The sequence below is a fragment of the Cnephaeus nilssonii genome (genome assembly GCF_951640355.1).
Source record: "Cnephaeus nilssonii genome assembly, chromosome: 17".
Taxonomy (NCBI): domain Eukaryota; kingdom Metazoa; phylum Chordata; class Mammalia; order Chiroptera; family Vespertilionidae; genus Cnephaeus; species Cnephaeus nilssonii.
In genome coordinates, this window is record NC_137088.1 from 40,886,075 (window position 1) to 40,910,090 (window position 24,016).

The 24,016-nt window shown below is 42.7% G+C and overlaps 1 protein-coding gene across 30 annotated transcripts in view; it reads right to left on the bottom strand.

Annotated features, from left to right (window-relative positions):
• The window catches only part of PBRM1 (polybromo 1), a 134,287-nt gene that overhangs the window by 39,815 nt on the left and 70,456 nt on the right, over window positions 1-24,016 (bottom strand). For all 30 annotated transcript variants that reach the window (XM_079795194.1, XM_079795204.1, XM_079795197.1 and 27 more), the window contains 4 exons: window positions 21,085-21,296; window positions 4,624-4,809; window positions 1,298-1,455; window positions 412-675 (listed from right to left, as the gene is read on the bottom strand). In XM_079795194.1, the coding sequence (XP_079651320.1) occupies window positions 412-675; window positions 1,298-1,455; window positions 4,624-4,809; window positions 21,085-21,296 (820 nt within the window). The remainder of the gene's footprint in view (window positions 1-411; window positions 676-1,297; window positions 1,456-4,623; window positions 4,810-21,084; window positions 21,297-24,016) is intronic.

Sequence of the window (24,016 nt, forward strand, 5' to 3'; positions counted from 1 at the left end):
TATTAATTATTTTAAAAAGAGGGTGAAAAGGGGAAGGAAGGAGAGAGAGAAACATTGATGTGAGAGAGATACTTCAATTGGTTACCTCCCATACGTACCCAGATCAAGGATCAAACGCAAAAACCTAGGTATGTTTCCTGACCAGGAATTGAACTCAAGGCCTTCTGGTGCATAGGAAGACATTCCAACCAACTGAGCCACACCAGCCAGGGTTGTTAACTGATTTTAGAGAGAGAAATATGGATTGGTTGCCTCCTGTACATGTCCTAACTGGGAATTTAACCCACAACATTTCAGTGTTCGGGATGACACTCCAACCAACTGAGCCACACTGGCCAGGGCTTGATTAAGGTTTTATATTATTTATTTTGAAATGTAAAATTTTTTTTTGTGTGGCTATTATCTACATACCTTTTCCAAGTTAAAATTGTCTTCAGTTCGACTGTCTTCTGAGTTGTCTGCATTCTTTTCATCATCCCCTTTATCTGCATTTGCAAATACAGAGGCCACTCGCACCACAGGCAAGGGCACATCCCGAGGAACAAACCTAACAGAACTGATGGGCATGGTCCACAATTTAATTTTCTTAAAAGATTTGGTTTTGGCAGAGTACCGTGATTCACAGACAAAAACATCCTCATCTCGAAAGTTTTCTGGGCATAATTTAAAGTATTCCTAGGGGATATAAGAATAAAATTAATTAATTTTCTGAAAATCAATGAACCAAAAATAAACACCAACTAAACAAACAAAAGTTAAACTGTTTAGATTTTCTGACAGTTAACAACAAATGGTAAATGAATTGAGATTTAGTAGTATTTCCTTGCTTCAGAATGACTTTATTAAATACATAATGTGTAGCTTATTTAGCCTAAAAATTGCCCCTTTGGAAAATATATTAATATTTCAGACAGCTGTAATGTCCTTTAAAGCTATGGGCAGGATTTCTGTGCCTCCATCAGATAGATATAAAAAAAAATACATCTTATTACCCCACTAGCAGGTTATAATGACCTTTCAGAAAATGTTATCCTTAAAAATTAGTCTGGTAATATAAAAAAATTTAAGCTGATTGCATATAGCTACATAGTGTAGGCAGCAAATAGTCTTTCACCTTTATGTTCAGGTTAATTTCTTCCTAAATCTTTATATAAAGCCATATAGTCACAGCTTAAAGAAAATTTTTTCCCCAAACAGGTTAAAAAGAGCTCCTAATTTTGTAAGTATCAATTTTGTGTTTTTATAAATTTTATTCCCATGGAATGATTTATACTTTTGAAACTAATAAGTTTCTTACCTTGACAAACATGACCACACATTTTCCTAGAATTTTACTAACAGGAACTTTATTGTAATAGTCACTCTTAAAAACTTCTTTTTCTAGGAATTTTCGTGTAGCCAGATGGAATGTTTCATTTGGCCGATAAAACCAACAGCCATACAACCATTTTTCACCTCAAAAACAAAAAGAGAGAATTACCATGAACAGAAATCACATATTCTTTGCAAAATGAGCAAATCCATCCATTCTGCCATGGCCTGAACCTACCAATTCAGTTTTTTAGACCACATTCCTTAATACTATTATCTTAGAAGAAATAATACTTTCAAATAATGAAGTGTAATAAGGCTAAGAAATGCTACTTTCTCTCTCATATTAAAAGATACATAATACATAGGATGAGGAAGGTGATGAGATCTGCTCTACTCTGCTAGACTTTCAGGGTCAGGAATATAAAAGTATTTTACATGATGAACAGATGAAAGAATGGGAATGCCTGGATCATATTTCTGCCTGCTTTTGGCTTCACTTCATTCTCCATGTCTCAAGTTTAATGACAATTGTTCTAGGTGAAATCAAATTCTAAGCTAAGGCACATGTCTCTCTATAATAATTTTTTATTTGTGAGTAGAGGCCCGGTGCATGAAATCGTGCACCGGGGGTAGGGGTTGGGGGTGGGGGTGTGTCCCTCAGCCCAGCCTGCACCCTCTTCCAATCTGGGACATCCCTCTTACAATCTAGGACTGCTTGTTCCCAACCGCTCACTTGCCTGCCTGCCTGCTCCTAACCACTCAGCTGCCAGCCTGATCGACGCCTAACTGCTCCCCTGCTGGACCGATTGCCCCTAACTGCCCTCCCCTGCCGGCCTGGTCACCCCTAACTGCCCTCCCTTGATGGCCCAGTCACCCTTAACTGCCCTCCCTTGCCAGCCTGGTCGCCCCCAACTGCCCTCCCCTGCTGGCCTGGTTGCCCCTAACTTCCCTCCCTTGCCAGACTGGCCTCCCCTGCCGGCCCAATGGCCTCCAACTGCCCTCCCCTGCCGGCCTGGTCCCCCCCAACTGCCTTCCCCTGCAGGCCTGGTCCCCCCCAACTGCCCTCCCCTACAGACCTTGTCCCTCCCAAATGCCCTCCCCTGCAGGCCAGGTCACTCCCAACTGCTCTCCCCTGCTGGCCTGGTCGCTCCTAACTGCCCTCCCCTGCAGGCCTGGTCTCCCCTAAGTGTCTTCCCCTGCAGGCCAGGTCCCCCCCAACTTCCCTCCCCTACAGGCCTTGTCCCTCCCAACTGCCCTCCCCTGCAGACCAGGTCACTCCCAACTGCCCTCCCCTGCAGGCCTGGTCGCCCCTAACTGCCCTCCCCTGCTGGCCTGGTTGCCCCTAACTGCCCTCTCCTGCAGGCCTGGTTCCCCCCAACTGCCCTCCCCTGAAGGCCTGGTCCCCCCCAACTGCCCTCCCCTGCAGGACTGGGTTCCTCCACAACTGCCCTCCCCTGCAGGCCTCGGTGCCCCCAATTGCCCTCCTCTGTCGGCCTAGTCACCCCTAACTGCCCTCCCCTGCAGGCCTGATAACCCCAACTGCCCTCCCTTTCAGGCCTAGTCTCTCCCAACTGCCCTCCCCTGCTGGCCTGATCGCCCACAACTGCCCTCCCCTGCCAGCCATCTTGTGTCCACACGGGGTGGCCATCTTGTGTGTTGGAGTGATGGCCAATTTGCATATTACCTCTTATTATATAGGATTTTTATTGGAGTGGTTATGCCAGGGGCAAAACATGAGCCTTTTGTTCTTCTGAGTCTCTGTTAACCTACAGAATTTGGCTCATGGTGTGTTTTTATTAAGTATCAGTTGAATGAATAATCTCAAATAGATTTCAAAAAGTTACATTTCTTTTGACTCAACTGTGCCATTGCTCCATAGTGCTAGATCCTATGTCTTTCATATAGGGGGTGCTTAATTATATTTTACTAGAAGCCCGGTGCACGAAATTCGTGCACGGCGGGGGGTTGTCCCTCAGCCCAGCCTGTACCCTCTCCAATCTGGGACTCCTGGAGGGATGTTCGACTGCCCGTTTAGGCCCGATCCTGGGCCTAAACGGGCAGTCGGAAGGACTGCTGGCTCCCAACTGCTTGCCTGCCTGCCTTCCTGATTGCCCCTAAGAGCTTCTGCCTGCCAGCCTGATCACCCCCTAACCACTCCGCTGCCAGCCTGGTTGATGCTTAACTGCTCCCCTGCCAGCCTGTTTGCCCCCAACTTCTCTCCTCTGCCAGCCTGGTCACCCCTAACTGCCCTCTCCTGCAGGGTTGATCACCTCCAACTGCCTTCCTCTGCCGGCCTGGTCACCCCTAACTGCCCTCTCCTGCAGGGTTGATCACCTCCAACTGCCCTCCCTTGCAAGCCTGGTCCCTCTCAACTGCCCTCCCTTGCAGGCCTGGTCCCTCACAACTGCCCTCCCTTGCAGGCCGGGTGCCTCCCAACTGCCCTCTCCTGCTGGCCATCTTGTAGTGGCCATCTTGTGTCCACATGGGGGCAGGATCTTTGACCACATGGGGGCAGCTATATTGTGTGTTGCAGTGATGATCAATCTGTATATTACTCTTTTATTAGATAGGATAGAGGCCTGGTGCACGGGTGGGGGCCAGCTGGTTTGCCCTGAAGGGTGTCACAGATAAGGGTGGGGGTTCCCTTGGGGTGTGGGACGGCCTGAGCGAGGGGCCTATGGTGGTTTGCAGGCCGGCCATGCCCCCTGGCAACCCAAGGGGAGGCCCTGGTATCTGGAATTTATTTTCCTTCTACAATTGAAACTTTGTAGCCTGGGGCGGCAGCCATTTCTGTGGCAGTTAATTCACCTTCTACAATTGAAACTTTGTAGCCTTAAGCGGGTGAGCCCGGCCAGGGTGTGCGGAAAGCTTTGCTTCCCCTGTTGCCGCCGGCAACCCAGGCCTGCTCTCTCAAGCTCCATTCTGCCACCATTTGTTTGAATTTGTTTACCTTCTATAATTGAAACTTTGTAGCTTGAGTGGAGGCTTAGGCCTGCAATGGCTATGGAAAGCTTGGCTTGCTCTGTTACCTGGGAAACCTTGCTCTCTGTGGCTGTAGCCATCTTGGGATTGGGGTTAATTTGCATACTCGCCCTGATTGGCTGGTGGGCGTGGCTTGGCTGGTGGGCATGGCTTATGTAGCGGAGTGATGGTTAATTTGCACATTACCATTTTATTAGAGAGGATACATTGTAGAACAAGTATTGTTAGAAGACATAAAATGGGTAAATTATAGTTTTCTCCCCTGAGGACCAAGGAGTAAAACAGTCACATCTCACAAATGTGCCCTTCAATTTAAAATGAACTTACCAGCAGAATCTTCCCACAGTCTCTCAATACAGACTATATGTGGTTGTAGGCTGGCTTCCGAGGGCTCTACATAGACATAATCTCCAACATGGTACATGCTATTCTTAAAGCTGCAGTCCTGGCTGTATGTGCGATGTAAACCTGAGAGGCCTGCAGCACCCGAGGAATCTTCACTCTTTTCAGCCTCTTAGGTAAAAAAGGCAAAAGAGGCTCTCATTAAAGAAATGTTGGAATTACATGTAGGATTCAAATAACACATATTAATACATTTAATTCTTTTCTAGACATTCAAAAGTAAGATTCAAGACAAATAGTATAACATCCATACTCCCAATAGCTTCTCAAAACTGTCTCCTTGAATTATAACTAACTGCCATTATTAATTTAAATAAATACATTAAGGATCTAGAAAATAAAAATTATCATAATAATACATGCTCAACATAGTCATTTTTAATATATATATTTTTTATTGATTGCAGAGAGGGACAGATAGAAACATCAATAATGAGAGAGAATCATTGATCAGCTGTTTCCTTCATGCCCCTTACTGGGGATCAAGCCCACATGGGCATGTGCTTTTGGCTGGAATTGAACCTGGGACCTTTCAGTCCATAGGCCAACGTTCTATCCACTGAGCTAACCAGCTAGGCACTGTAGTTATTCTTGATGATACAGAAAGATATAAAGAGTAAGTCATTTGCAAATCACGTAATCTTAAAAATAATCTAATGCAGGGGTCCTCAAACTTTTTAAATGGGGCCAGTTCACTGTCCCTCAGACCGTTGGAGGGCCGACTATAGTTTTAAAAAAACTATGAACAAATTCCTATGCACACTGCACATACCTTATTTTGAAGTAAATAAACAAAACGGCAAAAACACCTGCATGTGGCCCGCGGGCCGTAGTTTGAGGACACCTGATCTAATGTCTTCATCTTAATGCCTCTGAAATTATTTTCCCTAACAGTTATTATTACATGGATATGGCACAAATAATGGAGTCTTAGAATTGAGGAAATATGAAACATGTATATTATATAATACTAGAGGCCCAGTGCATGAATTCAGGAATGGGTGGGGTCCCTCGGCCTGGCTGGCAATCGGGGTTGATCGGGGTGTCTTGCCCAGTCCCAATCAGGGCCATGGGAGGTTGGCTGGCCGGGGAGAAGGGGCGATGGGAGATTCTGATCAGGGCAATCGGGGCCAGCTGGCTGTGGGGAGGGACCATGGGAGGTTGGCCGTGTGAGTGCACCGACCACCAGGGGCAGCTCCTGTGTTGAGCATCTGCCCCCTGGTGGTCAGTGCACATCATAGTGACTGGTCAACTGGTCGTTCCACTCATTCGGTTGTAATGGTCGCTTAGGCTTTTATATATATAGATACAGCACTATAAACCCTATACGTACACACTTAATATATCATGAACATTTCCCGAGATTAAATGGTTTTCAACAAGACTTTTTTTGTTGTTAAATAAGACTTTTTAATGACTCTAGTACAAGCCAGCATTTGCAAATACCATAGGGTTTTTGTTGTTGTTTTGGTTTGTTTGCTTTTTTAGAATAAAGCTCTGCCAACATTTGTAATTACTTCCTTGGGATAATTTTACATGAATGAAACAGCTGGAAAAAAGCACTTTAAATATTTATTTATTTAATCATCACCCAAGGATATTTCTCCACTGATTTTTAGAGTTAGTGGAGAGGGAGGGGGAAGGCGAGAGAGAGAAATATCAATATAAGAGACACATCAATTGACTGCACCCCAACGGGGGCTGGGATCAAACCTGCAACCCAGGTATGTGCCCTTGACTGGGAATCAAACCTGAGATTCCTTCAGTGCATGGGCTGACGCTCTAACTGCTGAGCACATAGTCCAGGGCACATTTTAAATATTTTTTTTAAACATTTATTCCAAACTGACCCCTACAAGCCTGAACCAATAAGTCCCTCATTGTTTGGCTACAAGTGGTCAATTTCTCCACTCCCTCTCTAACATTGGTGTACTAGATCCTTATACTTTTGTTAAAGCTTTGCCAATTTTGGTGGAAAATGTTATCTAGTAGTTGATTAATCAGATAAATCCCTGTAACATATGCAGCATATTCACAAGGTTCTTGAGAATTTTATGCCAGCAGGAACACTGTCAACTGGGCTGAAAGGAAACAGAAAGAGTACAAAATGAAAGAGGGCTATTAAACACCCCCAATTGTACAGACAGGAAAACAGGCTGATAAAACACTCAGCTGTAAACACATGCTACCTTTCATGAAAAAGGATGATTCAGAGGGCAGAGTACTGAGTTGCAGAGGACTATTTTCAGGCCTTGAAACCTAATGAAGTTTGGATTTCAAAATTGCTTGGAATTGATAACAATTTTTCCCCTTCCATTTCTCCCTTTTCCAATGGGAATGTCTCTCTTAAGACTATGAATGTCCCATCACTATATTGTTAGGAGCAGAGGACTTGTTTGTTGTTGTTTTTTACAGGTCCACAATTTATGTCCTAGGATGGATCACACCGAGAGCCTTACCCGTACACCTAATTTAGAGGATTTAAATGAGATTTGAGACTTTTGAAGTTTAGATGAGGTTTTTATACAAGGTAGAGGAATGTTACTGTAATAAATATCTAAAAAATATGGAAATGACTTTGGAATTGGGTAGTAAGCAGAGACTGGAAAGAATTTTGAGAGCATGATAGAAAATTTAGCATAGGTTGCCTTGAATAGACTGTTGGTAGAGAAATGGACACCAACAATTCGGCAGTTGAAGGCTCAGAAGAAAATGAGAGAAAATGTTATTGAAAAGTGGAGGAAAGGGGACCCTTGTTATATGTACAGCAGCAGAAAACACAGCAGACCTGTGTCCTGCAGTTATTTGGATTCTGGGCTTTTTGGGCTGATCTTTTAGTTATCTTTTTCTTTATTTTTATTTGTTGTTGTTCTATTCCTTAAGAGATTTCAACTTTATCTTCTAATCCAGTGGTTCTCAACCTTCTTAATGCCTAAGACCATCGGAAAACACAGATATTTCCATTACGATTCATAACAGTAGCAAAATTACAGTTATGAAGTAGCAATGAAAATAATTTTATGGTTGGGGGTCACCACAACATGAGGAACTGTATTAAAGGTTTGCGGCATTAGAAAGGTTGAGAACCACTGTTCTAATCCTTCTCTAAATGTTTCCTTTTTGCTACCACTAAAAAAAATTTAAATTGAATAAATTTGACATAAAATATATAAATTTAAGGTGTACAATGTGTTACTTTTATTTTTTAAAATAAATCTTTATTGCCATAACCGGTTTGGCTCAGTGGATAGAGCGTCGGCCTGCGGACTGAAATGTCCCAGGTTCGATTCCAGTCAAGGGCATGTACCTTGGTTGTGGGCACATCCCCAGTAGGAGGTGTGCAGGAGGCAGCTGATCGATGTTTCTCTCTCATTGATGTTTCTAACTCTCTATCCCTCTCCCTTCCTCTCTCTAAAAAAAGAAAATCAATAAAATATATTAAAAAAATAAATCTTTATTGTTCAGATTACAGTTGTTCCTCTTTTTTCCCCCCATAGCTCCCCTCCACCCGGTTCCCACCCCACTCCATACCCTTACCCCCACAACACTGTCCTTGTCCATAGGTGTAAGATTTTTGTCCAATCTCTTCCTGCACCCTCACACCCCCTTCCCACCGAGAATTGTCAGTCCACACCCTTTCTATGCCCCTGATGTTATTATATTCATCAGTTTATTCTGTTCATCAGATTTTTTATTCACTTGATTTTCAGATTCACTTGTTGATAAATATGTATTTGTTGTTCATAATTTTTATCTTTACCTTTTTCTTCCTCTTCTTAGAGAATATCCTTCAGCATTTCACATAATACTGGTTTGGTGGTGATGAACTCCTTTAGTTTTATCTTGTCTGCGAAGCTCTTTATCTGACCTTCAATTCTAAATGATAGCTTTGCTGGGTAGAGTAATCTTGGTTGTAGGTTCTTGCTATTCATCACTTTGAATATTTCTTGCCACGCCCTTCTGGCCTGCATAATTTCTGTTGAGAAATCAGCTGACAGTCATATGGATGCTCCCTTGTAGGTAACTGTTTTTCTCTTGCTGCCTTTAAGATTCTCTCTTTGCCTTTTGCCCTTGGCATTTTAATTATGATGTGTTTTGGTGTGGTATTCTTTGGATTCCTCTTGTTTGGGGTCCTCTGCGCTTCTTGGACTTTTAAGTCTATTTCTTTCACCAGGTAGGGGAAGTTTTCTGTCATTATTTCTTCAAATAGTTTTTCAATATCTTGCTCTCTCTCTTCTTCTGGCACTCCCATAATTTGGATGTTGGTATGCTTGAAGTTGTCCCAGAGGCTCCTTACATTTTTGGCTTTTTTTTTCAGTTGAGTGTTTGCTTATTCGTATTTCAAATCTTTGACTTGATTCTTGGGATCCTCTAGTCTGCTGTTAAATCTGTGTATATTATTCTTTATTTTAGTCAGTGTATGCTTAATTTCTGATTGGTCCTTTTTCATATCCTTGAGGGTCTCACTAAATTTCTTGGAGGTTTTGCTTTCATCCATTTCTTTCATTTGTGACTTGTTTCTTTGTCTTCACATATTGGCTTCTTCCCTGTGTCTGTTCCTATGCACTGGGTAGCTGCTAACTCTCCTCGAGTTGATAGAGTGGCCTTGTGTGGTTGGTGTCCTATAGCGCCCAGTGGCTCAGCCTCCCCAGTCACCTGAGGTGGACACTTTTGGTGCACCCCTTTGTGGGCTGTGTGCACAGTCTTGTTGTAGTTAACCCTTGAATGCTGTTGGTATCACTGGGAGGAATTGACCTCCAGGCCAATTGGCTGTGATGACCAACTGTGTCTCACTGGAAGATCTGTTGCACAGGAGACACCCTTATGGGGCAGGACTTGCTTCAGTAGGGCTTTGGTGCTCACTGAGTCTGCCCCCTGAGTGTGTCTCTTATGGATGTGAAAAGTTGTAATCCAGTATGGTCTTTATCTGACCACTGGGTACACTGGCTCTTGGATCCCCAAGGAGGTGCAAGGTCAGCCACTGTTTGGGGCCGCCCAGCAGGAGATACAGAGACATCTGCAGATTCCTCCTCTTTGTATGGGGTTTAGAAGTCCCCAGACGAGGCCCAGCTGTGAAGCAAGGCCGCTACTGCTGCCGGGCCTAGGGCCTTCTCTTGGAAGCTCTGGGGCTCTCTGACCCAGCTGCAGTTTCACAGGTTTTAGGCGAAAGGACAGGCCACTCATATGTAAAAGCTGCTGCGCACAGCTTGGGTGGGGTTGTAAATTGAGTGGGGCGGGGTCTCTAGGAATCACCAGGGCGGAGCAAACAGCAATGGCTGCCAGTCAGCCCTGAACCGGAGAGGACCCTGGTTCTCCATGTCCTATGCCCCCGTGCAGGAACAATGATCGCCGCGAGCACCTCTAAGAGAAAGCCGCCCTCGCCTTCCTGTCCCGATGTCAGACAGTCCAGCTTCTCCCCGTATGTGCCTGGGTCCCCCAGAGTCTTGCCTGGAACTAGAGTTCAGAGCAAGTGGGAGCTTGTATCTCCCTCCCGGTTAAAGAGCAGCACATCCAGGTGCCAGCACTTTCCACGCCTCCACACCTCTTACCAGTCTCAATGCACCTTCTTCACCTCTCTAGTTGTGGAACTTCCATTCAGCCAGCTTTCCCGCGGTTCTGGGTGGTAGTTGTTCTGCTGTTTAGTTGTGGTTTTGATGTGGTTGTGAGAGGCAGCAAGTATAGGTGATTACCTATGCCACCATCTTGGTTCTCTACTTTGTTACTTTTATATATTGTTGCCACTGTAGTAATATTTATCACATTACATAATTTTAGTACAATATTGTTATTTATATTAATCATACTGTTCCACGGCTCATTTACTTACTACTTGTTCCAAGATTGTACCATTAAACATCAATATTATACCCCTATCCCTCTCTATCATTTTTTTCAACAGTTTTATTGAGATACTAGAGGCCCAGTGCACGAATTCGTGCACCAGTGAGGTCCCTCGGCCTAGCCTGCGCGATCAGGCCGAAACCAGCTCTCTGACATCCCTCGAGGGGTCCTGGATTGTGAAAGGGCGCAGGCAAGGCCAAGGGACCCCACTGGTACACGATCAGGGGCCGGGGAGGGACACAGGAGGTTGGTCAGCGGGGGAGGGACCACAGAAGGGCTCCAGAGCGTATCTGGCCCAGCTTGCTCAGTCCCGATCAGTCGGACCCAGCAGCAAGCTAACCTAACGGACAGAGAGTCTGCCCCCTGGTGGTCAGTGCACGTCACAGCGACTGGTCAACTGGTCAACTGTCTGCTTCCTGATGGTCAGTGCACGTCACAGCAAGCAGTTGAGCGGCGTTAGCATATCATTAGCATATTATGCTTTGATTGGTTGAGTGGCCAACCAGTTGAGCACACACTTAGCACATCACGCTTTTATTATTAAGGGTAATTCACACATCATATAATTTGTTTATGGATGCAGTAGCCTGTCATCTCGCTGAAGGTCTAAATGTTATAGGTTTTGTCTTTTTTCTTAAATTTTCTCCTTCCATTTCCCCTTGTTTCCTCCAAGTTCATTTTTTTTGTTTTGTTCTCTATTTTACATTTGAGAGATTTTTCCTTAAATATTTGGTCCTATTTAAATAGTACCTGTTCCTATTTTAAGGGAAAATGCTAAAAAAGCTGATTATAAGCTCTCTATGCACATACAGGGCTGGTTGACTGCTGGATTTTATTTGGGACCTCCAGATGTTTTTATCTTTAGCTTTTCCCCATTGTCTGGTCCATTTCTTAAGAGAAAAAAAAAAAATCTCCTGTTCTCAGAACTATTAAGCCTAGGAGTTAAGTTATTAAAGAAGGCCAGGGGTCTTACAATCTCTCTCTTCAGAACTATAACCTCACCCTTAGGTCATCCTGGTTGTTCCTAAGTCTAGACTCTTTAGGATGAACAGTCACAGGAAGGGCTTGGGAGACGATCTGGCAGTTCAGTAACTTTAAATTTAGACTTTTCTGTTTTAAGCACACGTGCACCTGTATTTTCAGGAATACCTGGTATTCTAATCCCTATGCATTTCTAGAAAAAAAATAGCCTTCTTAAGGTCTTCATCCAATGCTATCTTTGAAGCTAATGTTGGCAACTAATCCATTTTCTAGCTTTCAAATTTTAATTGCCATTATCTCCTCTTCCACTGTTTTTTTTTTTTTACATTTTTTTTGTGGGCAGGAAATGCTTCTGTGTTTACCCTTTCCATCATTTTAGAGATGTTTTGGGAAGAAGCTGCAATAAGCACTGGTTTACAGTTTGCCATGTTTAAGTGAAAGTCCTCTTTTGCTGCTTTATCTTTTTGTATTTATCCTTGTATGAGTGGTTAGTATTGGTATTTAACCCTTTGCACTCGCTTGCTTTTTTCTCAATTCCTTTATTCTACTCGGGATTTAATTTTTTAAATACCCCAGATTTTACAAAGCGCGGCAGTAGAATAAAAAACTGGAGTTTCTTTTCATACAAACTTATTTATTTGGATTTTTTTATATTTCACATTATTGATACATTCAATACAATTCGACATACGAGCTGCTACCGATGCTAACCGTGTTGAGTCACACTCGACATCCGAGTGCAAAAGGTTAATATAACATCAGGGTATGTGAGATCTATATTGTCACTGATTAAGAAACTTCCTCCATGGCTTACACACAGAGAGGGCAAACAGATACAACCACTATCCTACTTTCTACTGTTTTGCTGTTCTTTAATATTCATAAAGTAAACTGACATAGGACAATGTGAAGCAGACCACAGTTATTTCTCTGGTTAAAAATAACTAGTTACAATAACCCTCAGAGCACACTGCTTCTATAGCTTTTCCTACTCAGTCCTTCTAGTACTGACTTCAGATTCTATGGCAAAGCAACATTCCTTACCTACTTCCAGTCACATTGCTGAGAATTACAGTCTCTGAGTTAGTGCAAAAAAGAGAGTTATTAATAGGGATGTTTAAGTAGGAGGGCTCCCTTTCCTCTAGTCATGAAATAGGTACAGTGCTGGGAAAGGCACAAAAATCTTCTATGGTCTTGGTCTTTATGTGGCTCTATTTTTCTACCATAGGTCTTCATAGATTATTAAGTCACTGGAAATAGTTCCTGGTAGCTACGGATCAATTAAGGGCAAAGACCAGTAGACTTTAAAATGTTAGTACTACCCGTTCTCTAGAATGTTATCATCAAATAATGGCTTCATGTGTCATTGTTAATCCACCAAGGAAGACAGGTGCCATAAATTCTTGCTCCTCTGCTCTTTAAATCCAAGGCCTTACAGCAGCGGTTCCCAGACTTAGGTTTGCATCAGAACCACCTACAGGACTTGTTAAAAGATAGACTGCTGGGTGCTGCCCTCAGTTCCTGAATTGGCAGATCTGAAGTGGAACCAGAGAATCTGCATTTCTAACAAGTTCTCAGATGATGCTGTTGATGCTTGCCTAGAGGCTACACTCTGTAAACTGCACTAGAATAATTTAAGGAGCAGCTATCATTAACATTTTGCTGACCAGTTATTTCAAGCAAGATGGTTACTTTTCTTTTAGTAGTTTTGGGAACCTATGGTTCTCCCTTATTATTCCACAGACCAGTGTTTTGTTCTTCAGTAATAGTTTGGCTGTAGATACTCTGATGTAGTAATTATCTTGGTAAATATGATGCTAAGAACCAAGAAGAGGTTGTAAGATAAGATAATAGAATCTGTTGTAACTTTTTGCTTTCACATGTACACTGAGTGGCCAGATTATTATGATCTCTGAATGCATAATAATCTGGCCACTCAGTGTGTGTTTTAGAGGCCCGGTGCATGAATTTGGGCATGGGTGGGGTCTGGCCAACCTGGCCAGGGGGAGGGGACATGGGTGGTTGGCCGGCCTGCCTTGTGGTTGAACTCCTGGTCAAGGGGACAATTTGCATATTAGCCTTTTATTATATAGGATATACACTGAGTGGCCAGATTATTATGCGTTCAGAGATCATAATAACCTGGCCACTCAGTGTATATACTAATGGCCCGGTGCATGAAATTTGTGCACGGAAGGGACAGGGATTTACTCAGCCCAGCCTGCACCCTCTCCAATCGGAGACTGCTTGGGGGATGTCTGACTGCTGGTTTAGGCCCGATCCCACTAAACCGGCAGTCGGACATCCCTCTCGCAATCTGGGACCGCTGGCTCCTAATGGCTAAGCTACCTTCCTGCCTGCCTGATTGCCCCTAAACCCTCTGCCTGCCTGCCTGATCGCCCCTAAATGCCCTCCACTGCTGGCCTGATCTCACCCCCAACGGGCCTCCCCCGCCGGCCTGATCTTGCCACCAACGGCCATTCCCTGCCAGCCTGATTGCCCCTAAATGCCTCTGCCTGCCTGATCACCCCTAACTGCCCTCCTCTGCCGGCCTGATCTCACCCCCAACTGCCCTCCCCTGCAGGCCTGACCTCGCCCCCAACTGCCCTCCTCTGCCGGTCAAAAGCTCCGCCTCCTAGGCAGCCATGGACTCCTCACACTTCACCCAGATCTGGTTCTGATTGGTCAGTTTCTATGCCAATCAGCATCTCTGGGCCTATTAATGGGGCCTGATCAGAAAGGCGGGGCTGTCCTAACTGGTTTGGCTCAGTGGATAGAGAATCGGCCTGTGGACTGAAGGGTCCCAGGTTCGATTCTGGTCAAGGGCATGTACCTTGGTTGCAGGCACATCCCCAGTGGGGGGTGTGCAAGAGGCAGCTGATTGATGTTTCTAACTCTCTAGCCCTCTCCCTCCTCTCTGTAAAAAAAAATCAATAAAATATATTTAAAAAAAAAGAAAAAAAAAGAAAAAAAAGAAAGGCAGGGCTGATCAGTAGCCCCGGTGGAGGCCTGGAGAGAAATGGAGGCGCAACTGCTGGCCCAGCCAGGAGAGAAAGAGAGAGGCAAGTGCTGATCAACAGCTGCCAAACAGGCTACAGATCAGACCCTGCTTCTCTTCAGGCCTCTCTCCGGGCCTGATTCGCAGCCCCCTCAGCAGTCAGTGCTGGGTCACTGTGCCTGCAGCAGCAGGCAGTCAGTGCTGGGTTGCTACGGCAACCCAATACTGACTGCAGGACTGACTTCTGGTTGGTCAAGCCTCCGGTCCTGACGGACCCAGGGTTTTTATATATTAGGATTTCAAAGTTGCAAAAATAGCCACTCTCACTTTCATAAAGTATCCTTACTAAAATTCCATAAATTATTATTTTTGCCGGATTGTAGGTCTTGAATCTGATGTGTCCTCTCCATGGAATCATTGCTTCATTGAGTGGTAACTGCTGTTTTGGTATATGTAAAGACTTAAATATCAAGATAAAGTGATCAAAAAGAGGTCTGACTATGTAAAGATGGTCTGTGTTACACGTTGTTTGTGAATTATTGTTTAGATGGAAGAATGTAAGTACTTGCTCGAACCTCTTTCCAGTCATCATTTTGGAAATAAGGTGATTCAAGTAAAGGATCGGTTGACCAGTAATCTTTCCATTCTAGCTTCTTCGTTAGTCCCATCAATATAATTAAACCAAGAAACATCTTTATGTCCATATTTGTAATGTCGTTCCATGGTGAAGTTTTAGCAGAGGTTTTGTGGCATTTTCCCATTTGGTGATGGTATAAATTGGTTTGAGAAATAATGAAATCGAAAAAAATCTTATAAAAAAATAAACTGGTTACATCACTTATACTTTGTGGGTCTTCAAATTAAACAGTTACACTTGAAATACCGTATTTGTATAATCCTCCAAGGCTGGTAAAATGTCTTTTCCTGTCCATTATTCTTTAGAATCAATTTCACTTTTGGATACTAACCATCACATTTCTCTTTTGCCTTTGTGATGTCTAATGTCAGACTCATTACTATCTTCCGACAAAGTACTATCTTCCAACTGACTTCCAAAGTCACTCGGCCAATTAAAAAAAAGTGTTTGCATATAAATCACTCAAACGTTCTTCTCTGCCTCGACACATCTTTTTTAAAAAACTTTTGCCATAATAAAAGGATGGAAAGAATTAGAGGTATTGATCCTCATGTCTCTGGAAATACTGACTGACAAGTTGAGAAAAAGACACAGGTTAACTTGTGACCGGTCAGCAATGTTCAGACACAGAAACACAAATATACTCAGGACTGGTCAGCACGGGGTTAATTTTGCATTGCCAGGAAAAGTGCCAACTAAATAAAAAAATTCTATATAAATTTTGTCAATAGAAATAACATGGTGGTCCCAAACTTCATACCCCTTATAGCATTGGCATTTTCTGTTTCCTCTTTTGGATTTCCATTTTGATCTTTATTCTTTTCTCTACTTCATGTTTGATTTGCTCTTTGTTTTCTAACTTCTTGAGGTGGAAATAGAGATTTTATATTTTTATTGCTTTCAAATATATGTACTTAAAAGCTATAAACTTTCTACTAAGAACTGCTTTAGGTATAACCCATACATTTTAGTGTTTTCATTTTCATTCAGTTCAAGGTTTCTCCTTGTGATATCTTCTTTGATCCATGGCTTAGAAAGGTACTGCCTAATTTCCAAATATTTGGGGACTTTCCAGATTTTTTCCTGTTGCTGATTTCTAATCTAATCCCAGTTTCCAGAGAACAAACTTGTGATTTCAATCTTTTTATATTTTCTGAAACTTTGTTTCTATGACCTAGTATATGGTCTATCTTACCTTATAATAGACAAATATGCAAATTGACCGCACCTTCGCTATGCCCAAGCCACGCCCACCAACCAAGCCACGCCCACCAGGAAACCGTTGCAGGGACGTTGGGGTGTGGCAGAGCCCAAGGGCGGAGGCTTTCCCGGCCTTGGGCACCAGCGGGGAGCCTACACCGATCGCGGGAAACCACTGGGGGTCGGCTCCTGCGATCCTTAGCAGGGATGTTGGGTGCGGCCGAGCCCAAGGCCACCGCCCGGGGCCAAGCCCCGACCCTGAAAGAAGGCAGAAGGCGGGGGCCACAGCCAAGGCCTGGGTCTCCGGTGCCGGCAGAAAACTGGTGCAGGCAGCCAGGTGAATGAAGGTCTATTGCACGAATCTTCGTGCAAACGGGCTACTAGTCCTAAATAATGGTCTATGCTGCTCGACAAGAATGTGTATACTGCAGTCACTGGGTATAGTGTTTTACACATGTCAGTTAGGTCTAGTTGGTTAATAGTCCTTGTCTTAGCTCAGACTGCTATAAAAAAATCCACCATATACTGAGTGATTGAAACAACAAACATTCATTTCTCACAGATCTGGAGGCTAAGAAGTCTAAAATCAAGGTGCCAGCAGATTTGGTATCTGGTGAGAATTCACTTTCTGGTTCATAGACAGCTGTCTCTTCCTCTTTATCTATCCCCTTATACTAGCACTAATCCCAGCATGATGACTACATGCAAACCTAGTTACCTCCCACATCTCCATATAATGTAACATTGGAGATTAGGCTATATAACATGAATTTTTTTTTGGGGGGTTGGGGGTGAACACAAACATTCTGTCTATAACATTGTTATTCAATATTCTATACTTTTGCTGATTTTTGGTCTAGTTGGTCTATTAATTGCTGATAAAGGAGTACTGAATTATAATTGTTGAATTATTTCTCTTTTCAAGTATGTCACTTTTCCATCACACCTTTTTAGGATCCACTGTTAAGTGTATATACATTTATGAATATTATATATTCCAAATGTCTTGATCCTTTTAACATTAGGAAATATTCCTCTTAATCTCTAGTAACATTTTCCTCTTAAATTCTATTTGTCTGATATTAATATAGCCACTCCAATTCACTATGGTTACTATTTTCATGGTATATTTCCCCCCTCCTTTCCCTTTCAACCTATTTATGCCTTTAAATCTAAAATTATTCTTTTTTGTAAAAAAATATTTTTATTGCTTTCAGAGAGGAAGGGAGAGGGAGAGATAGATAGAAACATCAATGATGAGAAAGAATCATTGATGGGTTGCCTCCTGCACGTCCCCTACTGGGGAACAAGCCTGCAACCTGGGCATGTGCCCTGACTGGGAATCCAACAGGGACCTTCTGGTTCACAGGTTGACATGCAACCTCTGAGCCACACTAGCTGGGTTAAAATGATTTTCTTATAGACAGTATATAGTTGAATCTTACTTTTTAAATTGTCTGATAATCTATGCATTATGATTGGCATGGTTAGCCTATTCACAATATGTAAGGTAATTATTGATATGACTGAATTCATGCCTGCCATTTTGCTATTTGTTTTAATATGTCTTATTGTTCCTTTTTTCCTCCTTTACTGCTTTCATTGATATTAAGCAAACATTTTTGGAGTCTCATTTTAATTCCGGTATTAACTTCTTTGCTAATTTTTTTCAAGTGGCATTACAATATGCATCTTTAATTTACCACCATCTACTTCAGGTTAATACTGGCTTAATTTCATTAAATAATGCAACTTTGCTCCAATATAGCTCTGTTTTTTTGTGCTGTTACTGTCATATACATTAAGTCCTCACTTAGCAGTTGATAATCAACTTTAAGCAAAATGATGCATAACAGCCCTAGCTGTCTGGCTCAGTGGATAGAGCATCAGCCTGTGGACAAAAGGGTCCAGGGTTCGATTCCGGTCAAGTGCACGTACCTTGGTTGTAGGCTCCTCCCCGGCCCGGGCCCTGGTCGGGGCTCATGCAGGAGGCAACCAATCGATGTGTTTCCCTCACATCGATGTTTCTCTCTGTCTTTCCCTCTCTCTTCCACTCTCCCTAAAAATCAATGGAAAAATATTCTCAGGTGAGGATTAACAACAACAACAAAATGATGCATAACAAATTTTTACTATAGGCTAATTGATATAAACAAGAGTTAAGGTTTTACTTCATCTCATCCATATTATAATGAAATATTGGACAAAATTTGTATTTGAGGATCTGCTGTAATTCTATAAATGTTGTAACAATAGTATTATAATAATCTCTTTAAATAACCTAATATTTTAAAAAAGAAAATAAGTGGGGGAAAAATGCAAACACAGTCTTTTACATTTACCCACATATTTAGCATTTACAATACTCCTCAGTACTTCTTATGGATTCTAGTTATCACCTGGCATCATTTTCTTTTGGCCCAAAGCTCTTATTATTTCTGGTTTCTGATAGGGAAGATCTGCCAGCAGTGGATTCTCTCAGTTTTTGTTTATCTGGGAATGTCTTATTCCAGCTTCATTTCTGAAGGATAGTTTTGCTGGATATAAAATTCTTGGTTCAATATTTTCCCTTTCAGCACTCTGAATATCATTCCACTGCTTTCTGGCCTCTACTATTGCTTATGAGCCATTACCATATTATTTATTTAACACGATGATTTGTTTTGCTCCTTTCAAGATTTTTTTCTTTCAGCAGTTTGATTATGATATATCTAGATATGGTTCTCTTTGTGTGCTCTTACTTGGTATTCTTGGAACTGTAGGTTAATGTTTATATCAAATTTGAGACATTTTCAGCCATTATGTATTCAAATACTTTTCTTCCCCCTTCTTTCTCTCCTCTCCTCTCCTCTCCTCTGAGACTCCCATTGTAAGTATATTAAGACACATGACAAGAAGGGCTGCTCCTAAGTCTGTACAGCTAACAACCAACGAATGATTTAGGTGGTGATTGTACTCAAGTACTCAAACCTGTAAGGATTCAACCTCTAATGATTTATCTGTATTCAGTCTGATATGTCTTATGTCTTTATGAAAGTGTGGCTTGGGGAATACATTCAAAATTGTAGCCAACTTTCAAGTATCACTTGCATTTTGCTTTACATCCACTTCTCATATTTCCCTTGCACATGCATAGTTTTCCAATCATCTAAGCCTGTGTGGAGAACTTATCTCACCCCTTCTACAGCTAATATTCCTCAACCCCTTTGTCATTTTCGACTAGTAAAGCTGTAGGTTTACCCCATTCATTTTTGCATCAATCACTTTTTGCTGGCAAAGACAGAGACCCTCCTCACCCCCCCCCCCCCCCAATTGCCATCCTAAATGAGTTCATCCCCTCTGACAGCAAAACTGGTGGATTTTTGCAGCTAGCCCTGTGCTGGTAAAATTATTATTCTCACCAACCAGGTTCCTTTCTCTTCTTTTTTGCATATGCCATTGCTTATAAAAATTTGTTTAAATCAACTTAATTTGTTTGTTTTTTTTTTTTTTGCCTGGGTCGGGGGAAACAGAGCAGATTTGATGCTAAATACTAGTATAACTCTTAGGAAGTCATATATTCAAGGTATCTATGTGAACTTGAACTTTATCAGCAATGAACACATCCTATCTAATAATAGCGTACCATGTAAATTACCATCACTCCGCTACGCCCACGATTGGGCGGCGGAGGCTGGGGGGCGGGACTCAGGGTGGCCTATCCGGCCATTGAGAGGCACGGATCCGCTGCCACTGAGCGGGGCTACACTGCTGTTGAGAGGCACAGGGGGCGGGACTCCCGCCCCCTGTGCCTCTCAACGGCCAGATCCAGGCCGCTGAGGGGGTCCCACCCCCTGCGCCTCTCAACAGCAGGGGAGACCCCCTCAGCCGCCGCGGATCATCAAAAGTGGGGGAGCGAGCTCTGGCCTCAGTCAGCGAGCCACGGAAACCCGGCAGAGGATGGAGAGCAGCGACGAGGAAGACATGGAGAAGCACCGCATCCACCTACGCCCCGTCGCTCTGCGCACACGCTGCACCTCCTGCCCTGTGAAGTCCGGGTTAACCGGCCCGCTCCTGTGGGGCGCTTTTTCACCCCGGCCATCCGTCAGGGTCCCGATGGACTCGAAGGGCCGCAGTCTGAGGGGCGAGGAGGTGGAGGTGCCGCCTGGCCTGCTGGGATACATGATGGTGAGTCCATCGGGACCCTGACGTGCATGATTCAATCATGCACTGGGCCTCTAGTTTCTAATAAAAGCTCCCACTGTCAAAATATTTCTAACTTATGACAAGTGACTCGAAGTAATATTTTAGATTGGTACAATTAAAATTTTAAAAATTCCTTCTAGTTATCAGGTTCAGTCAAAATACCCTCTACTTATCTGGCCTAGAGTCTGTATGAGAAGACCCATATTGCTGAATAATGGGGCTAGAAAGCTGAGAGTGCTTTCTAGTCCTAGCTGGGCCCCTTAGGTTTTTATCTACAAATAGTATTAATCTCCCACACTTGTGAATTAATTGACTATGTTTCTGAAATATCAGGATAATAGCTGTGTCACATGTAACTTCCAATCTTTTTCTAGTCTGATGACCAAATTGATATTGATAAAAAACATTTCCATCTTACCATGTCTATTTTGAAAGTGTCAACACCTTGAGTCTTCATTTATTCAAACAGGACTCTACTCCACAGCTAATTACAAGGCAAGCTAGAAAATAGTATAGTATATTTCTTGATATTAAAGAAACTAACCTCTTTTTTCTTCTTCTCGTTTTAGTTTATCTTCCTCTATTTCTTTTGGTAATTTTTCCTTTTTCTCTTTCTCCACATCATTATGCAAATGCTTTGTAGTATAGCTGAGTGCTGGTGAAAGAAGAATCTCTCCATTTTTGCAGAGTTCATCACGAATTTTAATGAAAAACTGCTGAAGCTCTACTGCATCTTCATATATTTCAGAATCTGTCCTATAACAACATCAAGAGTATCTATTGACATACAAGCTGCTTCTTTTAAACACCCCAATTACATATTAAATTCTATCAAATGCTTCTATAATGTTAATTGATATAATGGTACTTCTGCAAAGTTCTAAGAAGGTTATCTCCTTAAAATTCGTTAGAACAGAACTTGATAAGTCCTTTTTCATTGGTAAGCCTCATGCCCACCAGTTTCCTTTTCATGAAGGCTTGCTCCTTGCACAACTCCTATAAAAGGAAAGGCCTCGTACAGTTTTGGGGTAGAAGGGAAACATGGCATATGCACCAGTTGATTTTGACAACAGAAGGAGGCTACCAAAATCAAGAACTATACTAAGCTTCTATATCATGTGCAACGCTGACTTGCATCTAACCTTTGGATTAATTTTTACTTTCTCTTAATTGAGGGACCAACGCATTACATAAAGTGTTAACAAAAGATTTAGGCAATGTCTCTTTTCTTCCTTTTTGGATTTGCATATCATAGTTGCCTAGGTTGGTACGACTCAGAGAATATTTGACCTAAACTGTAAAGTCATGCGGGATCCTATAATAGTTCAAGGTGAATGTTCATTTTAATTTCCCAGAAATAACCATATAATTCTTGGGAACCATCAGAGGCAACAGAGTGAGAGATGGAAAAAATTATGTCATATTGAAAACTTTTAAAAGTCTTTAAATGAGAGGGCTAGGCAAAATAAGTTCAGAATTTGTACTGGTAGACATTTTACTACTATTTCAATTCACTGTGGTCTGAGGAAGGCCTAAATCTCTATATATAAAGGCCCAGCGACTGGAACAGCGGAACAACCAGAATGACCGGTGGCTATGACATGCACTGCAGCAGCCAACCAGCCTGATCCGGGCCCCGATCGGCCCCCTCTCCAGCCGGTTGGCCCCTGATCGGCTCCCAACACCCCAACCGGGAGAGGGGCCAGCCAGCCAACCACCCGCGGCCCCTCCCCACTGCTGGCCGGGCCCGATGGGGCCCCATGAGGGCGGGCTGGCTGGACCCCACCTGTGCATGAATTTGTGCACCGGGCCTTGTGTATAACTATATTAAGTAAGAATACCAGGGTCTGAAAAAAGTATTCACAAAAGTAACCACAGACAAAGTCTTAGCAACAGTTTTAATAGACATTCTTTCTGGTCAGGCGAGTGTGGCCTGCTGACACCCACTACCAGAGCATCAGGCTTTAGCAAAGCTCCCCCTGCCCCGCTTCTCTTCATCAGAAAAGATGAAATTGCAAAAAATCTGAAAATACTACCAATAACAACCAAAATGGATGTTTCCAGAAAGTTTTTATAACTCTTTGCACATTTTAGAAATGCTAGTACTTGTAGGGAAAGCAGTAAGAATAAAACTGACCAATGAAGGAAACTCCTACAACACTATTTTGATGCCTGTTTTCTGAATAGAAATATCTGAAGACTGTTCACTAGAAATTAAAAATCATTTTATAATAGCTTACAATTTTAAATATAAAATTAAAACACTTTTGGTAATCAATATTACAATGAAAAAAAGGGGCAAATTTATAATTCCATCATGTCATGTGGTTTAGTAATGGATATTCCTTTTTGTTGTTAATCCTCATCTGAGGATATTTTTCAATTGACTTTTTTAGAGAGAGCGGGAGGGGGAGAGACAGAGAGAAACATTGATGTGAGAGAGACACATCGATTGGCTGCCTCCTGCATGAGCCCTGACCAGGGCCGGGGATTGAGCCTGCAACCCAGGCATGTGCCCTTGACCAGAATCAAACCTGAATCTGGGACCCTTCAGTAAGCAGGCCAACACTCTATCCACTGAGCCAAACTGACAAGGGCTGGATGTTTACTTATAGAGCCTTTAAACATCGGACATATCCTTTCTATTTTATTTATTTAAACAAAATAATATGAAGAATCTATTAATCTATGAAGCTAGGTATTCCCTGAATGTGCAATAACAAAATCTCAAAATGGAAAAAGAAATAACTTTTATTACACATAATTGATGGGTAATCCTTACAGATATGTCAGACCTGCAATGGAGTCAGAATACTTAATCCAGGACTATTGCCAGCAGATTAGGAAAGTTGAGGCCAACTGGCAGGAGTCAGCACTGTGCTATTACTGAATACTTCTGATAGACAAACTACTGTCATCTGAGTGCACTTTTCTATGCCTCACTGTTCAGATCCCTTCTATTTCAGGGTATAAAGTCCTAGGTGATGTGATGTTGGGAGCAGTGGTGGATAAGGATAAGTGTGAACATAAAAATCTACTGCATATGGACTTCATTAAACTCATGAACTTAATATTTTTGGGACATCTATCTTCATGACTGGCAATATAGTAAATAAAGCCATGGTTTATTATCATTCACTAAACTGATGATACATCTCCATCTCAGCAGCCTGGGTCCCCCCCCACTTTTATTTTTTTCTATCATCATTTATCCTCCCTATCCTACCCTTTTCCACCTCCACTCACCCAGTGTAGGTTTTTCTTTTATTTAAATACACACACACACACACACACACACACACGCGCGCGCGCGCGCGCGCGTGCATACTAATAAAAGGGTAATATGCTAATTAGACCAGAAGTCTTCCGGACTTCCTTCCTGACAGGCCCAGGCGAAGCTGCCCGCGGTCCCGGGGAAAGCCAGCCCGGGTCCCAGGGGCCTTCGGCCAGCCAGAGGGAGGGAAGCCTGGGTCCCA